At 44.4% G+C, this 19,658-nt stretch overlaps 1 protein-coding gene across 1 annotated transcript in view; it reads left to right on the forward strand.

The window, feature by feature from the left end:
* The first annotated feature begins 63 nt into the window (after positions 1-63).
* Positions 64-19,658, forward strand: part of itfg1 (integrin alpha FG-GAP repeat containing 1) — a 114,875-nt gene continuing 95,280 nt past the window's right edge. Inside the window, exons 1-6 of the mRNA XM_034559617.1 lie at positions 64-544; positions 833-917; positions 1,152-1,285; positions 2,294-2,351; positions 2,806-2,892; positions 3,022-3,116. Of these exons, the coding sequence (XP_034415508.1) occupies positions 367-544; positions 833-917; positions 1,152-1,285; positions 2,294-2,351; positions 2,806-2,892; positions 3,022-3,116 (637 nt within the window). The 5' untranslated portion in view covers positions 64-366. The remainder of the gene's footprint in view (positions 545-832; positions 918-1,151; positions 1,286-2,293; positions 2,352-2,805; positions 2,893-3,021; positions 3,117-19,658) is intronic.

The raw sequence follows: 19,658 nt of genomic DNA on the forward strand, positions 1-19,658 counted from the left end.
TTGCTTGTAAGGCTGATAGTTGTATTTATTATGAAGATACATTTACTTCACTTCCGACTTAGTGCTTGCTAACCTTCTCCTACTTGATGCAGTTATCAACTTTCAAACTACTCGTAGCACGACACTGACGTAAACGAGGAAACTCTAATGTCGCATTGTGTAACGTTACCCTTTTCCCGGTGTATTGCTTTCAGCTCTATTTAATACAATACTTAAATACCGAGCGGATATCTAAATCTTTAATTCATATGTAATACATAACATCTTTTAATCGAACGAAGCTGCTATTTCACCACATGCCGTAAAGCCGTGTGCCGTAATACAGTTAGTGTTGTTGTGAGGAGCTGTACCTGCACCAGAAGAAGGATGTGGATATTCAGATGCAATATTTTGGCATTTGTGTTATTTTCGGTGGGGCCGGACAGCGCGTCCGCTCTTCAAGATGTGACGGCCGAGCTTTTCGGTGCCGAAAACTATGGGACGGTGGCGGCGTTTGGAGATTTTTACGCGGATAAGCAAACAGACATGTTCATCATCAGAGGGCGTACGTTCAAACTAAAATGACGTTACTTTTGCTTTAACCGCTTGCACGCGCTACGTGGAGTGTTTAAAGAATATATGTTTCTGGTAGTCGCGATAAAAATTGAGCAAATTGTATAAAATGTATCGCTATACTTCCGTAAATATTTCACTTCATAGTTTAGCTAGCTAACATGGCTCCTGGCTTCCAAGCCCTTTACTATATTTGTTTGAAAACGACATAACGTTTGTTGTGAAGGTTAAATTACTCTGATTAAAATGACATGCATGTGTTGACTTCTTCCTGCTTCAGAGTCCGAACTGGTGATATTCTTGGCTGACTCAAAAACACCTTACTTCAAGCCCAAGATTAACATCACAAAGGACATTTTCCCCAGGTAACGTGTCACTTTTCAAGGCCATACACGTGTGTGTGTGTGTATATATATATATATATATATATATATATATATGTGTGTGTATATATATATGTGTGTGTATATATATATACGTGTGTGTGTGTGTGTGTGTGTGCGCGCGCAACATTTCATGTCCTGAGGGGGGTGACTATTTACTCTCTGGGGAGGGAACTGTGTCATTGTCTCATTTAATGGACACTCTTCCATGTTCAGGGATACCGTCCTCACCAGTGTGGTTCCTGGAGACTATGATGGGGACTCCCAGATGGATGTCCTTCTTACGGCTCAGCTCCATAAATCCAAGATGACAACTGTGTTCATCTTCTGGGGGAACAACCAGACATTAGGTACAGCTTCAACAGTGAATGGGTGTGCAGGGGGTGGGTGGAGGCCAGAGGACCCTGATGAAGGGTCACACAATTTGAAGATAATAATAATAATAATAATAATTTTATTTATATAGCACCTTTAAAACAGGGTTTACAAAGTGCTCTACATAGAAGCAAGGCAAAAAACATTTCAGAAATACAGGAGGCAAAGGAGACCATGCCATATAGGCAATGAACACAATAATGGAATAGAAAAATACAAATGCAAAATAAAGCAGAACAGACAAATTAAAATAGGGGAAACAAAGAACTGCATTAAAGGACGTCATTACTTAAAAGCAGTTCTATAAAAAAGGGTTTTAAGAAGTGATTTAAAAGAAGTTACTGATTCTGCGAGCCTTATCCCCTCAGGTAGGTCGTTCCAAAGTCGAGGGGCTCTGATGGCAAAAGCACGGTCACCCTTTGATTTAAGCCTTGACTTTGAAGGGCCTTGAAGGGGTCCTTGAAGGGGGCCTTGAAGGGGGCCTTGAAGGGGGCCTTGAAGGGCCCCTCCGGAGGATCTAAGGCTGCGAGCTGGCTCATATGGGGTTAACATTTAACAAACAAGATGGGGGTAGAGCCATCGCTGTTGTTAGTTAGTTCCACCTGTGCTCTCGATGCGATGACGAGTGAGTGTGTCCGCTATGGAGAAGGTGTATGAATCTCATGTGTTTGGGAATGATAACGGTGAAACCACGTTATGTACCATAAAGACAGGTTTAGTGAAGAAAAATGTTAAATGTTTTTATTTAATAGCACTTAATTATAGCCTGCATTACAACCCCAAAAAGACAACAATTATCGGTACTACTATGACGACATAAACAAGACAAACCTCTTTTTTTGGGGAGATTCAGATTTTCATTGTTTGCCCAAATGATAATTGAATTCAACTTTGTTCATAGCTGTAAAATCTGATTAGCCGGATTTGACCAGCGCACTGATTTTCTATGCTGTGGGCTCGTTGAAACTGCTCTTCTTCTGCAGATATGAGTCAGTGGCTCATGCTGAACAAGACCTTCACAGATCAACCTCTTGTTATGGAGTAAGTATCAGTCTGAATGGTGTTCACATGAACTGTGGATCTTTTTGCTCAGGATGCTGGTCATGGAAAAAGCGATGTGTCTTAGGTTTACCTTTGCTAGATTTGCATGGTCAAACATGTTTTAAAATAATGTTCCACGTCAATACACGTGTTTGATACATTTTTTAAAGTGTTTTACATCCCGTCTTGGATGAATGTACACCGACTTTCCAGTTTATTAAATGCTCTTGTGCAATCAAATAATAATCAAGACTGTAATTTACATTCCACCTGCCCAAAGTGAATGCAAATGCATGCGCAGAACATATTTGAAAGACTTGATATGATGCAGTTGAATACAATTCCGAAGAGATGGATCAAGGCCTCTCTGACAGCGACAACAAGTCGATACAGTGTGAACCTAATGAGCTGTTACCCGAGTGCAGGTTTTAACAAAGTGGAACTCTTCCCACAGTTTCAATGGGGACATGATCCCGGACATTTTCGGAGTCACCGATTCCGCACCACCCCTATACACCGAAGTGTGCACTCTCACCAAAAGGTAATGCAATCATTCTCAGAAAGTTTTAGAATTCCACGCGTTTAATTTCTAATTCTCTCATACCTTGAATTGCTTCCTAAAATGTGGAGCTTTCAAATCCCGCTGTCGCCCTGTGGTTCCCCTTTTTAGGATTCCAGTGTGGCAGAAAGCGCTGAATTCCTCCGTCAACATGCGCATCCCTCACTCGAACGCTTTCATTGACCTCAACAAGGACTTAACCGCTGGTGAGTCAACTGGTGTTTTGAGAAATGTCTAAAGAATAAGAATCAAAAGTAAAGTGCATACTCTTTCGGGGAGCCGTGCCCAACATGAATCCGTAAGTGTCATCACTGTGTGAGGCGACAGCGAGGTGTCAAACAAGCTACTGTTGAGACACGAGGGACTAAAATGTAACGAAGAACGACCCTTACTGAAATGACCAATCCTTTTGGGGGCATCGGCACCTTGAAACGGGGCAAAATTCTGCTTGTCGAAGCCGATCGATACGTTCATGTTGTGCAATGGTGGAAAGTAATCAAGTACTTTGACTTGCGTACAACTTTGAGGAACTTAAGCTTGTAAAATGCAAGAAATGTTATGAAAGAAATCTAGTGGTGCCAAATCTTCTATGGCTTGTGGCCCCTTACAAAATACTGGTGTCCAGTTTGGGCCTCTTTACATCTATTAACATGTTCATCACCTGTTTGGCTCTACAGAAGAGACATTTCCCCACGTGTTTGTCTTCTTTCCTCTCCCATGAATCAAATCACGACCCCTCAGATCTGTTGTGATTTGCGACCCTTTGGAGGGGGGTTGGCAACTTCTAGTCTAAACTACCAAACAGTCAAATGCTACTTACTCATAGTTGCTTCAGTGTTTAAGATGCTTTATTTGTCAATCAACACAAGGATAGTTTTTTCACAGTGCAGTGCCAAACGAGGAAGTTGAAATTACATATCACTCCAAGACACCAATAAACACATATTTTCATATATGCTAGCGTCACACTCAGAGCCATCCTTTCCCGAGGAACGAGCACCAGTAAAGGTCATAGCAAAAATCTGTCGAGTTGGATTATTCAAAACTTGACAATTAGTTTTGAAATGTCAAAATCCATGCGGAAATTGTACTTTTAAAACACAATTTCCAGTCCGAACACTCTAGTTTAACAATTCATTGCTGTTATTTATTTAGGAGGACTTCATGGTGCAACGTTAGCAGCGCATGTGCAGTTTCCTCTTCGTTTTCTGTTTCCTGATACAGTTGAGCGTCCGATGTCACAAGAAAACCCCGTTTTAAATTAGCCGTGATCAGTGTGTTATTGCAGCTGACATGCAATCCATGTGATCAGTTTATTAAAAGATTTACTGTACGCAGAAGAGTAGCAACACATTTTGAGACGCAGCCTGGTTGATGAATTATTTCCACACCGACGCTGGCTTCTTTTCTTGCTTGCGACATTTCTCGATAAAAAACTCACAGGATGAAGGGATCGTGTAGTTGGGAACTCGATACCCACAGGCGTTGCATTCCACAACATTCCCCCCCCCCCCCCCCGAGAAAACTCCAGGAACCAGACAAGTGAGCAAAACATCCCTTCAAAGCCACCAATTTTCAAGTTGACTAAGGGAGAACAGAACGGCCATTTTCTTCACCAGTGAATGGAGAAATCTCCTTCTTCTTGTTTTACAGCATCTCACTGCTGTCCTTCTGCCCACTAAGTGTAGCGCTGTCACTTAGACTTATAGGATGATTCCCCCCCCCCCCCCGTCTGGAAACTAATCCTCGTGTTTAAGGTAATCAGAAAGGATTTAGACGTGTCATACTCGCAGCAGGTATCTCTTTGTGCTGTGTGGTTTTATTCCCAGGGCTGTTGCAGTTTAACCGGAGCAGATTATAATTAATATTTAATCTGTTTCGGGATTAGGAGAAAGTCAATAAACTTCCACTCTTTTTTTTTTTTTTTTTTGTGGCAGACTTAAATAAATTCTGGTGGCATTATTTTGTGTTTTTTGGGGGGGTTATTTGAATACAGATTTATTGTTCTTGCAACTCACCAGTCAGAGTGACGGCCTTCATGTCGGCCTGTCTTTCTCTCTTCTTTGTTTTTGTGTACACACACACACACACACACACACACTCACACACAAGCTAATGCACAACGACAGTGATCATTAAATCCTTGTGACCTCCTAAGTGTGTTCAGCTGCGTTCAGTTCATTGCGGGTGGATGCGCAGAGCTTGAGGAGGAGAACCAGTGGCGAAAGAAAAGACCCTACTGTAGGCTACATCTGGTGGATGTCAGACTTTTTGGCTGCCACTGTGAGTGTGGTGGGGGGGCGGGCGCGGCATGCAGATGGAGGGAGAGAGAGAGAAGAGCAAACCAGGAAAGGAAGTAGAATTCAAGCTGAGAGGATGATGGTTGGATAAGTGGTTTGAAAGAAAAGAAGGGAAGGAAATATAAAGGGCCGAAGCGGCAGCAAGATGCTGGGTGAGTCTTCTGCATGGCTCCGCTCTCGGTCTGCTGTAACCACCTGCTCCTCTTAAGCGTCCCGGCTGGGGCATCAAAGTACGGCTTAAGCAGGGAGAGGGTGACTTTTAAAGGAGCTGTGTTGTGACATTCAGAGCATTAACAACAACTATTTGCTAGATAAAGGTATGGCGCAGTGACGAATGTGAGAATTTGACCACATTGGTGACGTTCTGTGAGCCGGTGTACCTGTAGAGTGCCAATTGGTTTAAATCCAAAGTGAAAGAAACAAGAAAACAACTTGCGTTTTTAAGTAGAGGTGAGGCCGCGACAGGAGACAGACCTTCATTTAGAAGAGCTTTACTAACATGAATTCAGCGAGTGCCGAGGGCCTGAGCCCGGGCTACTACTCTCCGCCTGATCTGCAAACTTTCTGTCGCAGCCACTACACCGGTTAGACCCAGTGCTCCACCGTGATCTCTGATCATTCACCCTCCTGGGTCTCTAGCCTTCCAGTGTGTGTTAAGAATTTGGCAAACGTTTGCCAAATGTTATACTTCGGGCACCCTTTGCCACGCCATTTTGTAGTTCAGAGTGATTAACAGGGGCCTTCGAATAGTTGAATATTTATGAGTATAAAATGAGTCATGAATGCACAGTAATCTTAAAATGCATAGCAGAGTTGAGTTACTGTGGAGAACAAGTGTGAAACACTCGAAAATGCAAATTGCACAAATGGGAAAAGTATAGAACTCAAAACCCGTATTTGAATTAAACGGAGGCATCATAAAGGATCGGGCAGATACAGGAGGGCCACTTGAGCTTGTCTAAAATGAGTGTAGAGAGAAGGGACGAACGCCACCGACGGAGCAGTCAATCGCAGAACAAAGACTTGCAATGAATCGTTATAAAGCTAGTGGGACGCCTTTCATGTCGGGGAAGTGTCCCGTCTCCCACCCACCGGTACAGTGGTACATTGAGCTATTTCGTTAGCGTAGTCCAAGGAGGCGGACGGCTGTTTCAGGACCTTTCCACGACTCCAATGTCATAGCTGTAAACAGTCCCATGGTAGTGTATTGGCTGGCCTCACTTGCCTCAGCACTGCCAGCACCGCTCATTTAGCCCGCTTATTGTACTCTCCAGCCAACCGACCTGGCGGCGACAAACCGCATACAGCCTGTAATCTCTTTTGTTATTATCGTACTTCTCCAGCCGGTGTCTTTAACGGGCGACGCATTCGTAATAACTTTGCGTTCGTGATAACTTTTAGTCTCCGTCCTCACACATTGAGGGATTCCACTGTCGCATAGTCGAACAGTTGGCACCTACTGTGTTTCCACGAGAAAAGGAAGGGGAGGTTTGTACAGTATATTGCTGTCTTTTCTTTGCACAACAAAAGCAAAGACATTATTAAGCATTGAGCCGGCTTTGTAGACATAGTGGTTCTTATTCCTCCCCGCAGTGACAACTAATTAGCCGGAGGTTCCGATTTCTACAATGCACCGATGTGAGCAGGTGCTTTAATAGCCCTCAAAGCCTCTGCAAGCATCAAAGCCAAATGACCACAGGAGGCGTCCTTGCGGTACGGTATTCATCCATTTCAGCTCCATCTCCAGTTCAAGATCACGGCAACCCACTGGGGCCACTTCACAACATGTGACTTTAGAGAGAGCACCGCTGGGCAGGGAAGCGATCAGGAGCAAGACGGGCACTTGTTTGAGGGGAAAAAGGCAGTAATTGCAAAGTAATTATAGATGCCATTTTGAGGGGGGAATGCACAAAGACAGCAATACTGGCAATACGGGATCCATTGCTAGGCAACGGGTATGATAATGCTCTGTGCAGCATCCAATTAAACTCGCTCTGTGTCGAAGTGGCTTGTCTAATAATGTGGTGGTGGTGTTGTTAAGAAAACAGATTTGCCACCTAACAAGGGCGGCCGAGAAGAGGACTTGATTATACAGGGATTAAGTTTACATTTGGATGGCAGAGTCTGGCACTTTTAATAGCCGTCTTTGTAATCAGGGTGCTGCCACAGAGAGAGACATTAACCCAGAATGGAAGAATATTGCAGGCATTTTGGATAATAGTACTGGCAATTCCTTTCTCTAATCATGATAATACGGTCTTATTGATACTTGTCTTTTTCTCTGGGTCTGGGGGTGGCCAAACTTCTCCCCTCAGGCCAACTGTGGCCCGCTGGCCATTTATAAAAGGCCCAACGTGAACAAAAAACCATCAAAATGAATACTATAGCAAACAGGTTCACAGCCCAAAGCATTCATGGCCCGATGCACCGAGACTCTTGATTAAATATCTTTATTATATACGTGTGCAGCTGTCTCGCAAAAGAAACAAAGATACTAAAACAAACTGACAATAATGGGCAACTTTTTCCAATATTTATGTTTTCGAATCCTCGCAATTTAAACCACTTGGGTGAGCATTTAAAAAGCAATTTATTTAAAAAAAAAAAAAAAGGTATACAAGCTTGTGTCGTGTGGTTAGAAGGCCAAAACAAAACATAATTGGTGTGCTTGTATTCAAATAAATAAACAAACAACTGTCTTTCCAGTCGATACAAAGCAGAGAGAAGCATATCTCAGTGCTAAGCTCTCGGCACCCACAGCCACATGTAGGCCGACGTCTTCATCAACACATCACTTGCATCCACTGCGGTTCCTCGCATTGTAATTTCCCCACATCACAGCGATCTGGAGGGAGCTCACAGGCATGTTCGGAGCGCCTGGTGCAATGCGCCAGTCCTTTTTGTATTGTGTCGTTTGTAGCGTTGCCGCCTCCAGGAACGCTGGCGCGGCGTCAAACAGGCAAAGGAGACACTGTGTTTATTTTTGGTGAACATGTGTTTATTTTATTTTCATTTTTTTCTTCTTCTTGCAGATAAATGAATAGTAGGGAAGAATGAGGCAGAACATTGTGAGCACTGACACCGTTGCCTGAGGGTTATACTGTCACCCCATGTTCTGTCCCAAAATAAACTCCCTTGTTACGAAGAGAACTGTACATGGTCCTTTAGAAAGGGTGGTTCTGGATATTGATCCATGTCACTTCTTTTTAGATTTACAAGAAACTGAACTGACAATGTCTCTTCTCTCGCCCATCTCATCAAATACCGACACTCTGTGCCCATTGGTGTCTGATACAGACCCAACGAGGCACCGTTTAGCGTCCGTATGGAAAACTGTGGGCTTTCAACTCCCTCCGATCTTAACCTATCTGCATTATGAGACGGTGTCAGTGATGACTTGCTTCACAACTTACATACTTAAATAATGCCAGTTGTTTAAATAGTGTATTTTATTTTGACCCAAACCACCATCTTTTCCTAAGCCTCACCAAGTACCCTACTTATGTTTTCTAAACCTAACCAAATAGCTTTGTTGCGTAAGTAAACCGGAAAAAAAAAACCTAAGAAAGCCTACTTTGTGAGTTTATTTTGAAAAGCGACTGTATGCATGTAATTGTGAATGAGAACATCCCTTCACTGAGGTATTTGTAAAAATGATTTGTGTTCATAAATAAAACTGTTGGTCGCTCCAACACTTTGGTACCAACTGAGATATTGCAGACTATGGATGGATTGCCGTGACATTTAATGAAGACATTGCTTGTCCTTAGAGGAGGAAATCCACTGACTTTGGTGATCCTCTCACCATTTTCTCTATTGCTACCAGTAAGTCAGAATGTGAACAAATCCAGTAAAATATATTTATCTACAAGATGGATTTGCTCTAAACTTGGTCCTGACAATCAGGGTTCCCATCCCTTTGTTTTTGTCCAAATACTTTCCCATCAACCTCAGCTGAAAAAAAAACACTATACTTGAGATCGGTCTTTTTCGAGAGGCCGGTCTCAACGCCACTTTTTGTCTCTGTCTTGTCTTAGACAAAGACAACTGGATTTTCTTACCGATCAAGAGCACAACTACGGGGATAACACTAAATTAACTCGCACAGAATCCACCTCTTCAATGCCTCTTGCTTAATTTCTCAAGACATTTCACATGGAACCATTTATCACGTGTGTCATGCAGTGTGGGACTAACACTGGTGGGGTCGGGTCTTGACTAGGTCTCGCCTGCTTTGGCCTTGTGTCGTTCACAACACGACCCGGCCTCGGTCATGACTTTGTTCCAGCGTTAGGTAACCCTGATTACGATGCTAATATCGGCTTCATCTGCTATTTCTGACTGGAGGGATGTTGCACAACTGCGTTTGGCAGATCTGCTGGTTCTACAACAAGCAACAGACGTAACCACAGAAAACGTTGCCACCATCTCGCTCTTGGGGACTGTTGTGATGACGAGCTGCAGCGATGCGCTCGGCCGACCAGAGGGATTATATCACATTATATTATTATTCTACAGTTTTTACCGCTAATCAACTAGCGTGCTGGAGACGGACGGATTGATACACGTTGATAAGCTCAAACGTCTCTCACTGATAATAACTCCCTCCTGTCAGTCCTCCCCGGGGTCTTCATCCAAAACACCTGGTAACCGGGGGCAACAACTGCGCGCATCATCTTCTTTTTAACGAGCTTGGCCAAAGTACCGCCTCGGGACACATTTTTAATTACAATACAGGTAGATATGTGTGACTGTGGTGAGCAACATAATGTGATAGAGATTGTCCAGATTCAATTTTATGGCGGTGTTCCCTGAGACTCAGAGATATAAAAAAATCCTAATTTGTTTGTTGATCATCACCAGTAAGAGGAAGCAATTTCCTTCCCCAGATAGTCTGTAATTATTTTTGCATTTAAAACACTCAAAACAAAAAAAAAAAAGATTTCAGAAATAAAAATAAAATACAAAATGAACATATCCAAGTGCAGATCCAGATTCACGAGGACAGAAAATACACATTAAGTGTATAAATGTGCCTCTGGTTGCAATTTTACAGAACACTATTTCTGTAGAAACAATGTTTTACAATAAGGCTACATTTCTCACCTTTTTAGATTTCATTATTCTTCTGTTAATACCAGTTTATATGTGGAAAAGGACGCCTGCATGTTTTTTGTTTGTTAATACATCTGTCCACCAGGAGCGTTGTGAACCTGGACATTAAAAATACCAAAAGCACAGCCATGATGCGCTGGGGGAGGCGAGGTCGACTGCCACCAGGACGTGCCCTTTTTATGTTTTTACTAACGGCACAAACATGGTCTCAATATGCGCTATTGAGGTTTTATTTTTCTACATTCTTATGCAAAGCCAAGTGTTTTTACAACAATCTTAATATGTAAAAAGCCCTCTGTGAATGTCATTAGTTTACTTGTCACAAATAGAAAACATAGACTTATCGTTGTATTCTATATACAATGCACGTCACTTTTGATTTTGGCAGGCTACACTGATGCACGTCTTGTGCACACACACACACACACACACTCTCTTCCAGTCCGCCGAATGAGCTTTACTATGCTTGTTACAGTAGTTCGGTGATCAGTTTCTATTTCCACACACGCAAATGTGCAGCATAAGGAAAGAGATCAAAATAGGTTGTGTGTGGTGTGTGTGAGAGAGAGAGAGATAGAAGAGGAGGAGGAGGGGGGAGGGGGGGGGGGGGGGGGGGGGGGGGGGGGGGTTGGCCATAATCCTCCCCATAGCTACTGCACCTACGTCGTTCCCTGTAATGGTTTTAGGAGATTATTTCCTCCGGGAATAGCATTGCTCCATTCTACGCCGGCGTGTTTTGCCATGTTTGTGAATGAGCCGTTTTGATAGATCGGGGTGGAAGTCACACAGTGTGGAGTTAGAGCTACATATTGGCTTAGAGACGGATTTATTCTGCAGAGCTTTTCACTTTGTTCCTGGCCTGGATTCTGCATTGTGTGTGTGTGTGTGTGTGTGTGTGTGTGTGTGTGTGTGTGTGTGTGTGTGTGTGTGTGTGTGTGTGTGTGTGTGTGTGTGTGTGTGTGTGTGTGTGTGTGTGTGTGTGTGTGTGTGTGTGTGTGTGTGTGTGTGTGTGTGTGTGTGTGTGTGTGTGTGTGTGTGTGTGTGTGTGTGTGTGTGTGTGTGTGTGTGTGTGTGTGTGTGTGTGTCTCCTCGGTGGTAATGGGAGGGAGGGCGTTGGTTATTGTGAACGCGTGGTACATGTTTGCGCGTGTTGCTGTGGTAGTGACATAACTATATATATTCATATAAATCAGCGTGGTAGCGATGACACTGATGGGCATCATCGCAGTCTTTATTAGCATGTTGTGACAAAGTTACCAAGCCAGCTGTGTGTGTGTGTGTGTGTGTGTGTGTTGGCACAGCTCACCCTGACTGTTCTCTCTTGGCGGACAAGGTAGCAACACACATTTTAAGGTTTTCTCCTTCTTTCGACACTAGAGTAAATCGTCTTTGTGGGCTTTGGGGCGAGTTTAGAAAAGCTTGTTTCACAGTCTGATGGTTCCTTGCTAGCGGAGGGACAGGGCCACATATCAGGGGGGGCAGTGAAGATTTTTGGCTGCAACCCAACACAGTTCCTTCTTGCACCCTTTCCAAAAGGTACACTCTGACATTTTATCGAGTAACGTACTGACATTAATGATTCTAACTGCGGCAGGTCAAAACAGGACATGAGGATAACAGCTGGTGTCAGAAGGCCTGTTATGCAGACTAAATATAAAGTATGAGCTATTGTGGTCACTGGAAGTGTTTTTTTTCCCAACATTTGGCTCTGCTTGTTTGGGTAAACACAATATTTGTGCCTGTATTGGTTTGTATGTCATGTTTTGGGGGTCTTGTCCTTGCATTGAAACGGGCACCGGATATCAATAGATCGGACTTTTCAGACTAACCTTATCGCCTCGCATCTGGCTCTCAGCGGGGAGGGACCGGTGCCTCCCGATGTCTGTCGGAGGCAAAGTGTGTGTCTCACTGCCGAGAGCTGTGACATTTCCTTCAGAATACCAACGGCCGTGTATCCGTCCAGCTGAGGCGTGGATCAATCCGGGGGGGTAAAGGCGGTGGGCAACAAAAACCGATGCACACAGACGTACACAGAGGGCTTAACTCGGTGGGCGGTGGACAAATATACACAAGACGCACAAACACGGAGACACGAATTTGCATCCGCACGCGCTTTGTGCTTTCCTCTCAATACTGTCAGACACACAGTGTGTGTGTGTGTGTGTGTGTGTCAGTGTGTCACAGCAGCTTCCTTGCTTACTGAGTAACAGATAACCTGCTCAGGGGCATTACATACAGGGCAAGAAAAGAGGATGTCCCTCTGTCCTGCTTCCCTGCTCGGCCCGCGTCCTCTCACGTTGTACATTTTCTCCTACGAATTTTGACTTTCCGTTGCCCCCGCACAACCCTAATGGCTCGGAGCTGTGGGGATGAGTGAGGTGGCGGCACACGTGCACAAACGCGCGCACACACACGGCATATCAGACCCTAATGCAGCGGCATGTCACATCCACTCTGCTCTGCCGCCTGGATAAACCGCCGCTGCTGCTGCGAGGCCTTTTACAGGTACAAGGAGGGGGATGTAATACTGCCGCTGTCGTTTCTGTTGTTGTTGGCCTCAGATTGCCTCTCCGTGTCGTGAGTAAAAAAAATTTTAAAAAAAGTTTCAGGGAAGAGAAGGAGAGAGAGGAAATTTAAAAGGGAAGCGTGATTTGTCTTCCGATACGTAACGCGTCACTGGGTTTCCCTTTCTGTTTTTTTCCCCTCCATTGGGGTATTGAACGTTATATTGAAAGGCGCCTTATAAAACAAATGTATTATTATTATTATTATTATTATTATTATCACGTTTCTATGCACGAGGCCTTTGTATCATGTGTAGGGCTGCACATTATTTCCAACATTCTTTCATTGAGGAAGGCCTCATTGTTTCTTATGGGTTGGTATCGAGACCTGACCGGTCTGATCACTACAGCGAGGGAAACGTCACGTCCGTTTTTGAATCCATTATACGGGAAGAAAAAAAATATAGAATATCAGCATTTTCAGCATGATGTTCATGCATTTTGGCAGACACTGAAAACAATGCTCAGTGAGGGCTTCTTGCTCCAGAAAGGCCTTTTTTTTCCTCTGTGATGACAAATCTAAGCGAAGGAGATGTCTAGTATCAGTCACATCCGGCAGGTTCCACTCCTGCGGCTGCCCTTTTGTTTACATTTGGGTCACAAATCGTGGCCATCAATGTGCCCACTAACTTGTTTCTAGCTACAGACCGGTGACCGATCTCGGCTCGCCGAGTCATAACACCTCTTGATCCACAGCAGTGGTGCTGCTGTTCTGGGCTACGTAGTATGGCAGATAAGGGGGTATGCGTGTGCAGAGAGAAGCCGATTTAAAAAAAATAAATTAAAAAAAAAGGGAAGGTGATAGTGAGACAAAGCAGGGATATTATAGTCTCCCGCCCGCTGCTGTCTGTTCTCCTCAATGTCAGAGTTCTCCCTCTCTGCCCAGGCATAGCACCCGTCTAGCATCGCCCTATCTGTTTATACAGAGGCTAATAGGAATCCTGGTCTTTATCCCCACACTGCGGCTCAACATAATGGAATAGAGAGACATAATGCTGCTCCAGTCAAACAGTCAGTGGAGGCCTTTAAATTGCTTCCAATCCCCTTAACAAATCTGATGGAGAGGCTATGAATAACTCAAGGACCGCTCATCTCCCTACGCTCTGCTTCTCTCCTCTCCTTTCCTCTCCTCTCCTATCCTCTCCTCAATCTAAACCCGAGTATCAACTTGTAGCTCACTTTACCTCACTACTTTTCTTTTTTCTTTATTAATCCTCAAAGTGTCAGCTTACATTATGAGGCCGACACATTGCAAGACTCCAAACAGACATTGCGTGCTTGCAGCGAGCCGTGTGATAGAAAGGGGTGGACAAGTTCTCTTCCCCAAATGGATACGGTCTCATGCGGTGAGATGTTGAAATAATTTGGGTCTGAAGAAGTGCACTCTCTTCAAGCTTCATTTCCCCCTTTTTTGTTTCTCAAGGGAGGTGTGTCTTTCTAAAGTACATCTCATATCTCAAACGATTTCCCAACAATCTGTTGAAATGGAGTTCTGGCAAATGTCTGACATTTTGTTTTAGGCAAGGAGCCGAAAACAAGATGCATCTACCCTGCAGCCGAAGAGATTGCATCTGTAGGGTTCTGGTGGATCGTTGGAGAAGTTAAAGTTTCACTGCACTTTGTAGCCTGTTGCATCATCTATGTGTAACGTCAAATGTGCATTAGCAGGAGTCACCGTGTGATTTAGTGAAAGCCCATACAGCTAATACTTACAACATCAAGTTAAGATTGAATTTACGATGTTTGCCTCCCTCCTTCTCAACTGTTGTCCTGCTGGAGACGGCAGAAAGACGGGGGAGACTAATGATCGAGCGGGAGAAGAAGGTTCTTTAATAGCTTCCTTAGGCTTCCCATCGAGAGCACAACATCCCATTTTGATGACCTGTGATTTAGAAGACTGGGCTCTTCGGTTACCATTAGTTGTATTAGATGAAAGCACAAATGTGTTTTTATTTTACGCTGCATTCACTTCAGATTGCGAGTGCAGTAATCATACCAAAACAAGGGGTGATTTTTAGTGAAAACCCACCAGTACACAGCATGCATTTTGTGGATCTGTGAGGAGCTGGAGACCAAGAAAATAGTCTCAAAACTCCCTGTGCAAATGTAACCTGGTCTTTGCCGTATCCGGTAATCCGTGTGCACATTAACAATCTGTAAGTAAATACAAAAGAACGTGAGTATCATTATTATTATTATTATTATTATTATTATACCTTTGCATTACACAGGAAGCTTTTCATAGGTCGTTATCAGATCTGTGAAGTTAAGGAAAATGTATGTAACATATTCACATTCATTCAGAATGTGTACAGTTGTAAAACTGGGTATTTGTGTGTAGATCGGAGCACGCATTTGGAAATGTTGTTTCTGTTGTTCTTAGATCACGCGACACGCACACTTTTGTGACTCACTTTGAGACTCATTTCACTCCTGGAAAAATAAAACATTCACCAGCACAATTACTCTCATGTGGCTGCAGACGTTTTGATCCACACGAGGTACATTCCTCCTCGTGGAGCCACCGTGCGTCCAACAGGCAGCGTACACCTGCTCTTACCTGTTCATGGCAAGCTCACCTGTGACCTGCTGGAGCAGAAACAGCATACAGCCAATCAAACCTCCGTGCAGCACGCTGGTGTTTGTCCCAACAGAAGCGGCAGCGAGACCTATGGCGCCTCTGCAGCACGCTGCTCCACCTCTCTGGAGCCGCTTGCTTCACGACACTTGAGCGATGGCAGTTGTTGCTCTTAACAACCTGTTATAGGCAACAGACTCACTTGCAATTATTCTGTTAGTGAGAAAGGACTCGCTGATTGTAGATGATTGGCTGTATCACAACCCGATGACAAACAAAATTAATGCAATGAATCCACACGCAGATATTTGAATAATGTGCCGAAAATCAGCCTTGCAGTGTGTGTGGGGGTGTGTGTGGGGGGGTATTTACGCAGCCTCCTCATCACGCATGACAACTGCGCGTTTTTAGAAGTGTCATTTGTACGAAAGAGACAATATAACGAAACAAAAATACCGGAGCGTGCGATGGAGCGGAGGGACGCAGAAGAAATAATCACGTGATTACAGATCGCCTCTCCTGCAATTAACGGATGAGCGCGCTTTTCATTAGGGTGTACGATTTGCTTCGTCTGCTGGTTTCGCTGGTATCCGGACCCCCTCCCCCCTCGATGGCTTGGCGGTCTCAGCATCTGGTTTCAGTCCTTCTCTGTCTCTCCGCCTGTGTTTTTGTTACAGTTCTGTTCTCGCCCTGTGCAGCCGTTGCTCCAGCTTTTACAGTTAGCGTCTCTTTAATTATGCGGCGACATGACAAACCACTTAGAGCTCTGAATCCCCGTTGCTGTTACGCAAGCCCGCCCTCCCACACACAAGCACATTTATATACCTCAATTATGTATGCAACTTTCCCAAGCGGTGGAGGGGTTGACGGCTCTATTAGTTTATGCTTTAAATGTGTGTATGTGCGCAGAGTTGTCGGGTCGGTGCTGCTGCTGTTGGATTTGATGTCTGTTTACTTGTTGTTAACCCCAATGAACCTCAATGTGTGACAGCATTCAGGTCTAATGTAGCGGCGTGCAAAGTAGAACGTACTCAGACACTTGGTCGCATGCGCTTTTAAAAACAGTGGTGTTCATTTGTCACGGTTGTCTCGTCGAACGCAACACGCGAGCGTCGTTAATGTTTTGTTTGCGGCGGAGATTATTTTCCAGCAATATTTCAAAAATAATTTAATGGGAAAATCATGTCGGTGCGATGCTTAATTACGGAGGGGGGGGGGGGGGGCTGGCCTTCAAAAATACATCGTCCCTGCACCACTTTTATCAAAACACAGTTTTCACAAAAAAACCTCCCAAATCTCAACGCTGCCGATACAAAAAAAGCGAAGCGTGTAAACAAGACAACAAATTCACCAAGAGCTCATCATTTTGTGCAGAACGATGCACAGAGACGATGAAATTAAGATTTACAGATGTAGCTAGGCAGTAATCCAAATCCCACTTTATTTGTATCCTGTACAAACTACAGCAGACGTTTAGTAGTTGGTAGGGTGGATGTAATCCTAAAATCATGCCAATTAAATGATGTCAAAGGAATATTTTTGGAAGGAATTATCAAGGCAATAAGGCTTATGTTTAAAGCCTCGCTGACTGCTCGCACCACTCCAGAAGCGCTCCTGCTCTTCCTTTTTTCTTCTTTCTACCGAGCCACGGTTTGACTGGATTACCAGTCTTTGATGGTCGTGTTGGTCACCTCCAATCGTACAGGTCCAACAGGATTACTAGTCGCGTGTCAGATACTGACGGTCACAGTGCCGGTCTGATGTCACCGGTGTGATCACCTCTTTATCAGAGGTCCTGAACGGATCTGTAAACATCGTCCGGTTACGGGCAGGAATAGATGCAGAACGATTCATCCTTTTGTGTCAGTGGATGATGGAGGTTACACATAATCTTTGTTTGGGTCACTGGGTGACCTTGGTTTGACGCACTGTTGGAGTATTGGACATTTCGTCATGTTGGGGTGGGGGGGGGGGGAGAAGAGTTTTGAGCCTATGTGTCCGACCTCTCACAGCTCCCTCTGGAGCCACAAGAGGCTTTATACAACACGTGTCACATGTGCAGTAGCACTCCCCCAAGACCCCTAAACACATTTGGATGTGTGAAGTCACTTTCCCTTTTTAATAGAGGCCTGAACTGCCAGCGATCGCAGTAGGCTCGACCCAATCACAGCCACGCCCCTGTGGCACCAGCAGGCTCCTCCTCTAAGCCCACAGTGGTGGACCCCCGGAGATCATGCTTCGTAGAAACCTGACAAGGAATTCAGCAGTTTTTTATTCAGCTTGTCGGGTTAGAATGAATGTCAGTGGTGATTAAGCTGTAAATCATATTCGCACCTTTTAAGTGGTCGCTTCTAGTTCCTCGGGGGCGGGGCGGGGAGGGGGGATCGTAGAGATGAGAGCCGACCACTCTACCAAACTGGCAGAAAAATGAAGTAAACATGAACTTGAATTATGTTTGAAAAGAGAGGTAGGTTGGATCATTCTGCCCACTTCCGTCCATGTGAGGAAAAGTGGTTAGATGTTAGATGGATGGATAGATAGATAGATAATTTGAAAAAGCACTGGGAAGAACCTGGAACAAAAACAAAAAGATATCTATTCGCATGCTTCGCTGAGGCGACAATGTCTGAGTTAAACTGGGGGAAAGCAGGGCAATACAAACTAACTCCTCTGTTTCTGTTCCTCCCTGCTCTGTTTTGTCCCATTACTCTTTACAATATTTCTTTTAACTCCGAGTCCTTAAAATGGCCCTTGGCGGCCGAGTTAAAGTCCCTTGGAACAGTAAAACTGTGTTAAAGTGAGTGATGGTGGCAGCAGTTTGGTTTATATTACTAGCTAGCATCTCTTTATGGGTGTGTGTGCAGAATACTCTCCGTCTGGGAGGGTGAGAGTGAAGAAGGGCAATACACTGAAGAGGATAATGTGAGAGGGATCCCATTAAGATTACCGTATTGCTCTGTTTACCAAAAGAGAATTGGCCTTTCAGTGTGTGCATATTCCCCTCGACACATTCCCACTCGGGATGGATCAGAGCGTGGCCGTGCGTAGTCAGCAGGTCGAGCTTTAGTGTCCACTCTCAGTCCACGGCCCACAATGCACCAGCCCGACAGCGTTGAGAATTAAACCGGCAACGGGGCGTTTAAAGGGTCGTTTCAAGTTGAACTGACATTTCGACTAGATGAAGAGAAATTGTTGGAGGAAAGTGAACCCGGGTTTTTAAAAAAAAGAGCGAAAAGAGCGGTGCCCCCACAGCGAGAACGTGAAGTGTTTACAAGATGAAGATCTCTCTGCTCCTCCGGCTACCCCATGCCTCTCTCACCGACACACCGCCATCGCACCTAATCAGCCAATCAGGCCTCTTAGACAGAATCCAGCCGTGATTGGCTGATTAACCAAGCTCATCAACACGCCACCCGATGCGACTTCAGACACAGTGTGCAAATTACTGAGTGTATCCTGTAGTGCGTGTGTGTGTGTGTGTGTGTGTGTGTGTGCGTGCATATGCATAATATATGCATGCATTTGTCATCATCTTTGCATTCGTGAGGAGCCTGTGGGCAACATATCTGCAAGTCCACAAAGTTTTATATATTAAAAGTTGCACTGTAAGTGACTTAAAAGTGGCTTCATTTTGTATTTTACTCGTATGTGTGTGTGTGTGTGTGTGTGTGTGTGTGTGTGTGTGTGTGTGTGTGTGTGTGTGTGTGTGTGTGTGTGTGTGTGTGTGTGTGTGTGTGTGTGTGTGTGTGTGTGTGTGTGTGTGTGTGTGTGTGTGTGTGTGTGTGTGTGTGTGTGTGTGCGTGTGTAACCACCATTTGAGCACAAAGGCACAGAGCCTCAAAGTGGGAATATAAAAATCAGACAATAAAAAAGTATAGAATAATAGAACAATATATATATATATATTTATATTTATTGTATCTGGTTGTTCTGTACCATAGAAACAACATAATTTTTTTTAACACAACATAAATGGATTGTTGTTACCATAGTGGGGGAACACAAGCTCAGAGATTGAAAAGTGTGAAGCATGAAAAGCTGAGACTTCCAGATGATTCCTACCTAAAGCTCCCGAGGTGCCAGGATGTTCCTGGAGAGGAGAGCTCTCCTGGAGAAAGCGCCTTCCCTCTGCTGATTTTTGTAATTTATTTTTCTCTCCTCGGTTCTGGGGATGACTGCAGAACAATCCTG

Source organism: Cyclopterus lumpus, chromosome 3 (genome assembly GCF_009769545.1).
Source record: "Cyclopterus lumpus isolate fCycLum1 chromosome 3, fCycLum1.pri, whole genome shotgun sequence".
In the NCBI taxonomy this organism is placed as follows: Eukaryota; Metazoa; Chordata; class Actinopteri; order Perciformes; family Cyclopteridae; genus Cyclopterus; species Cyclopterus lumpus.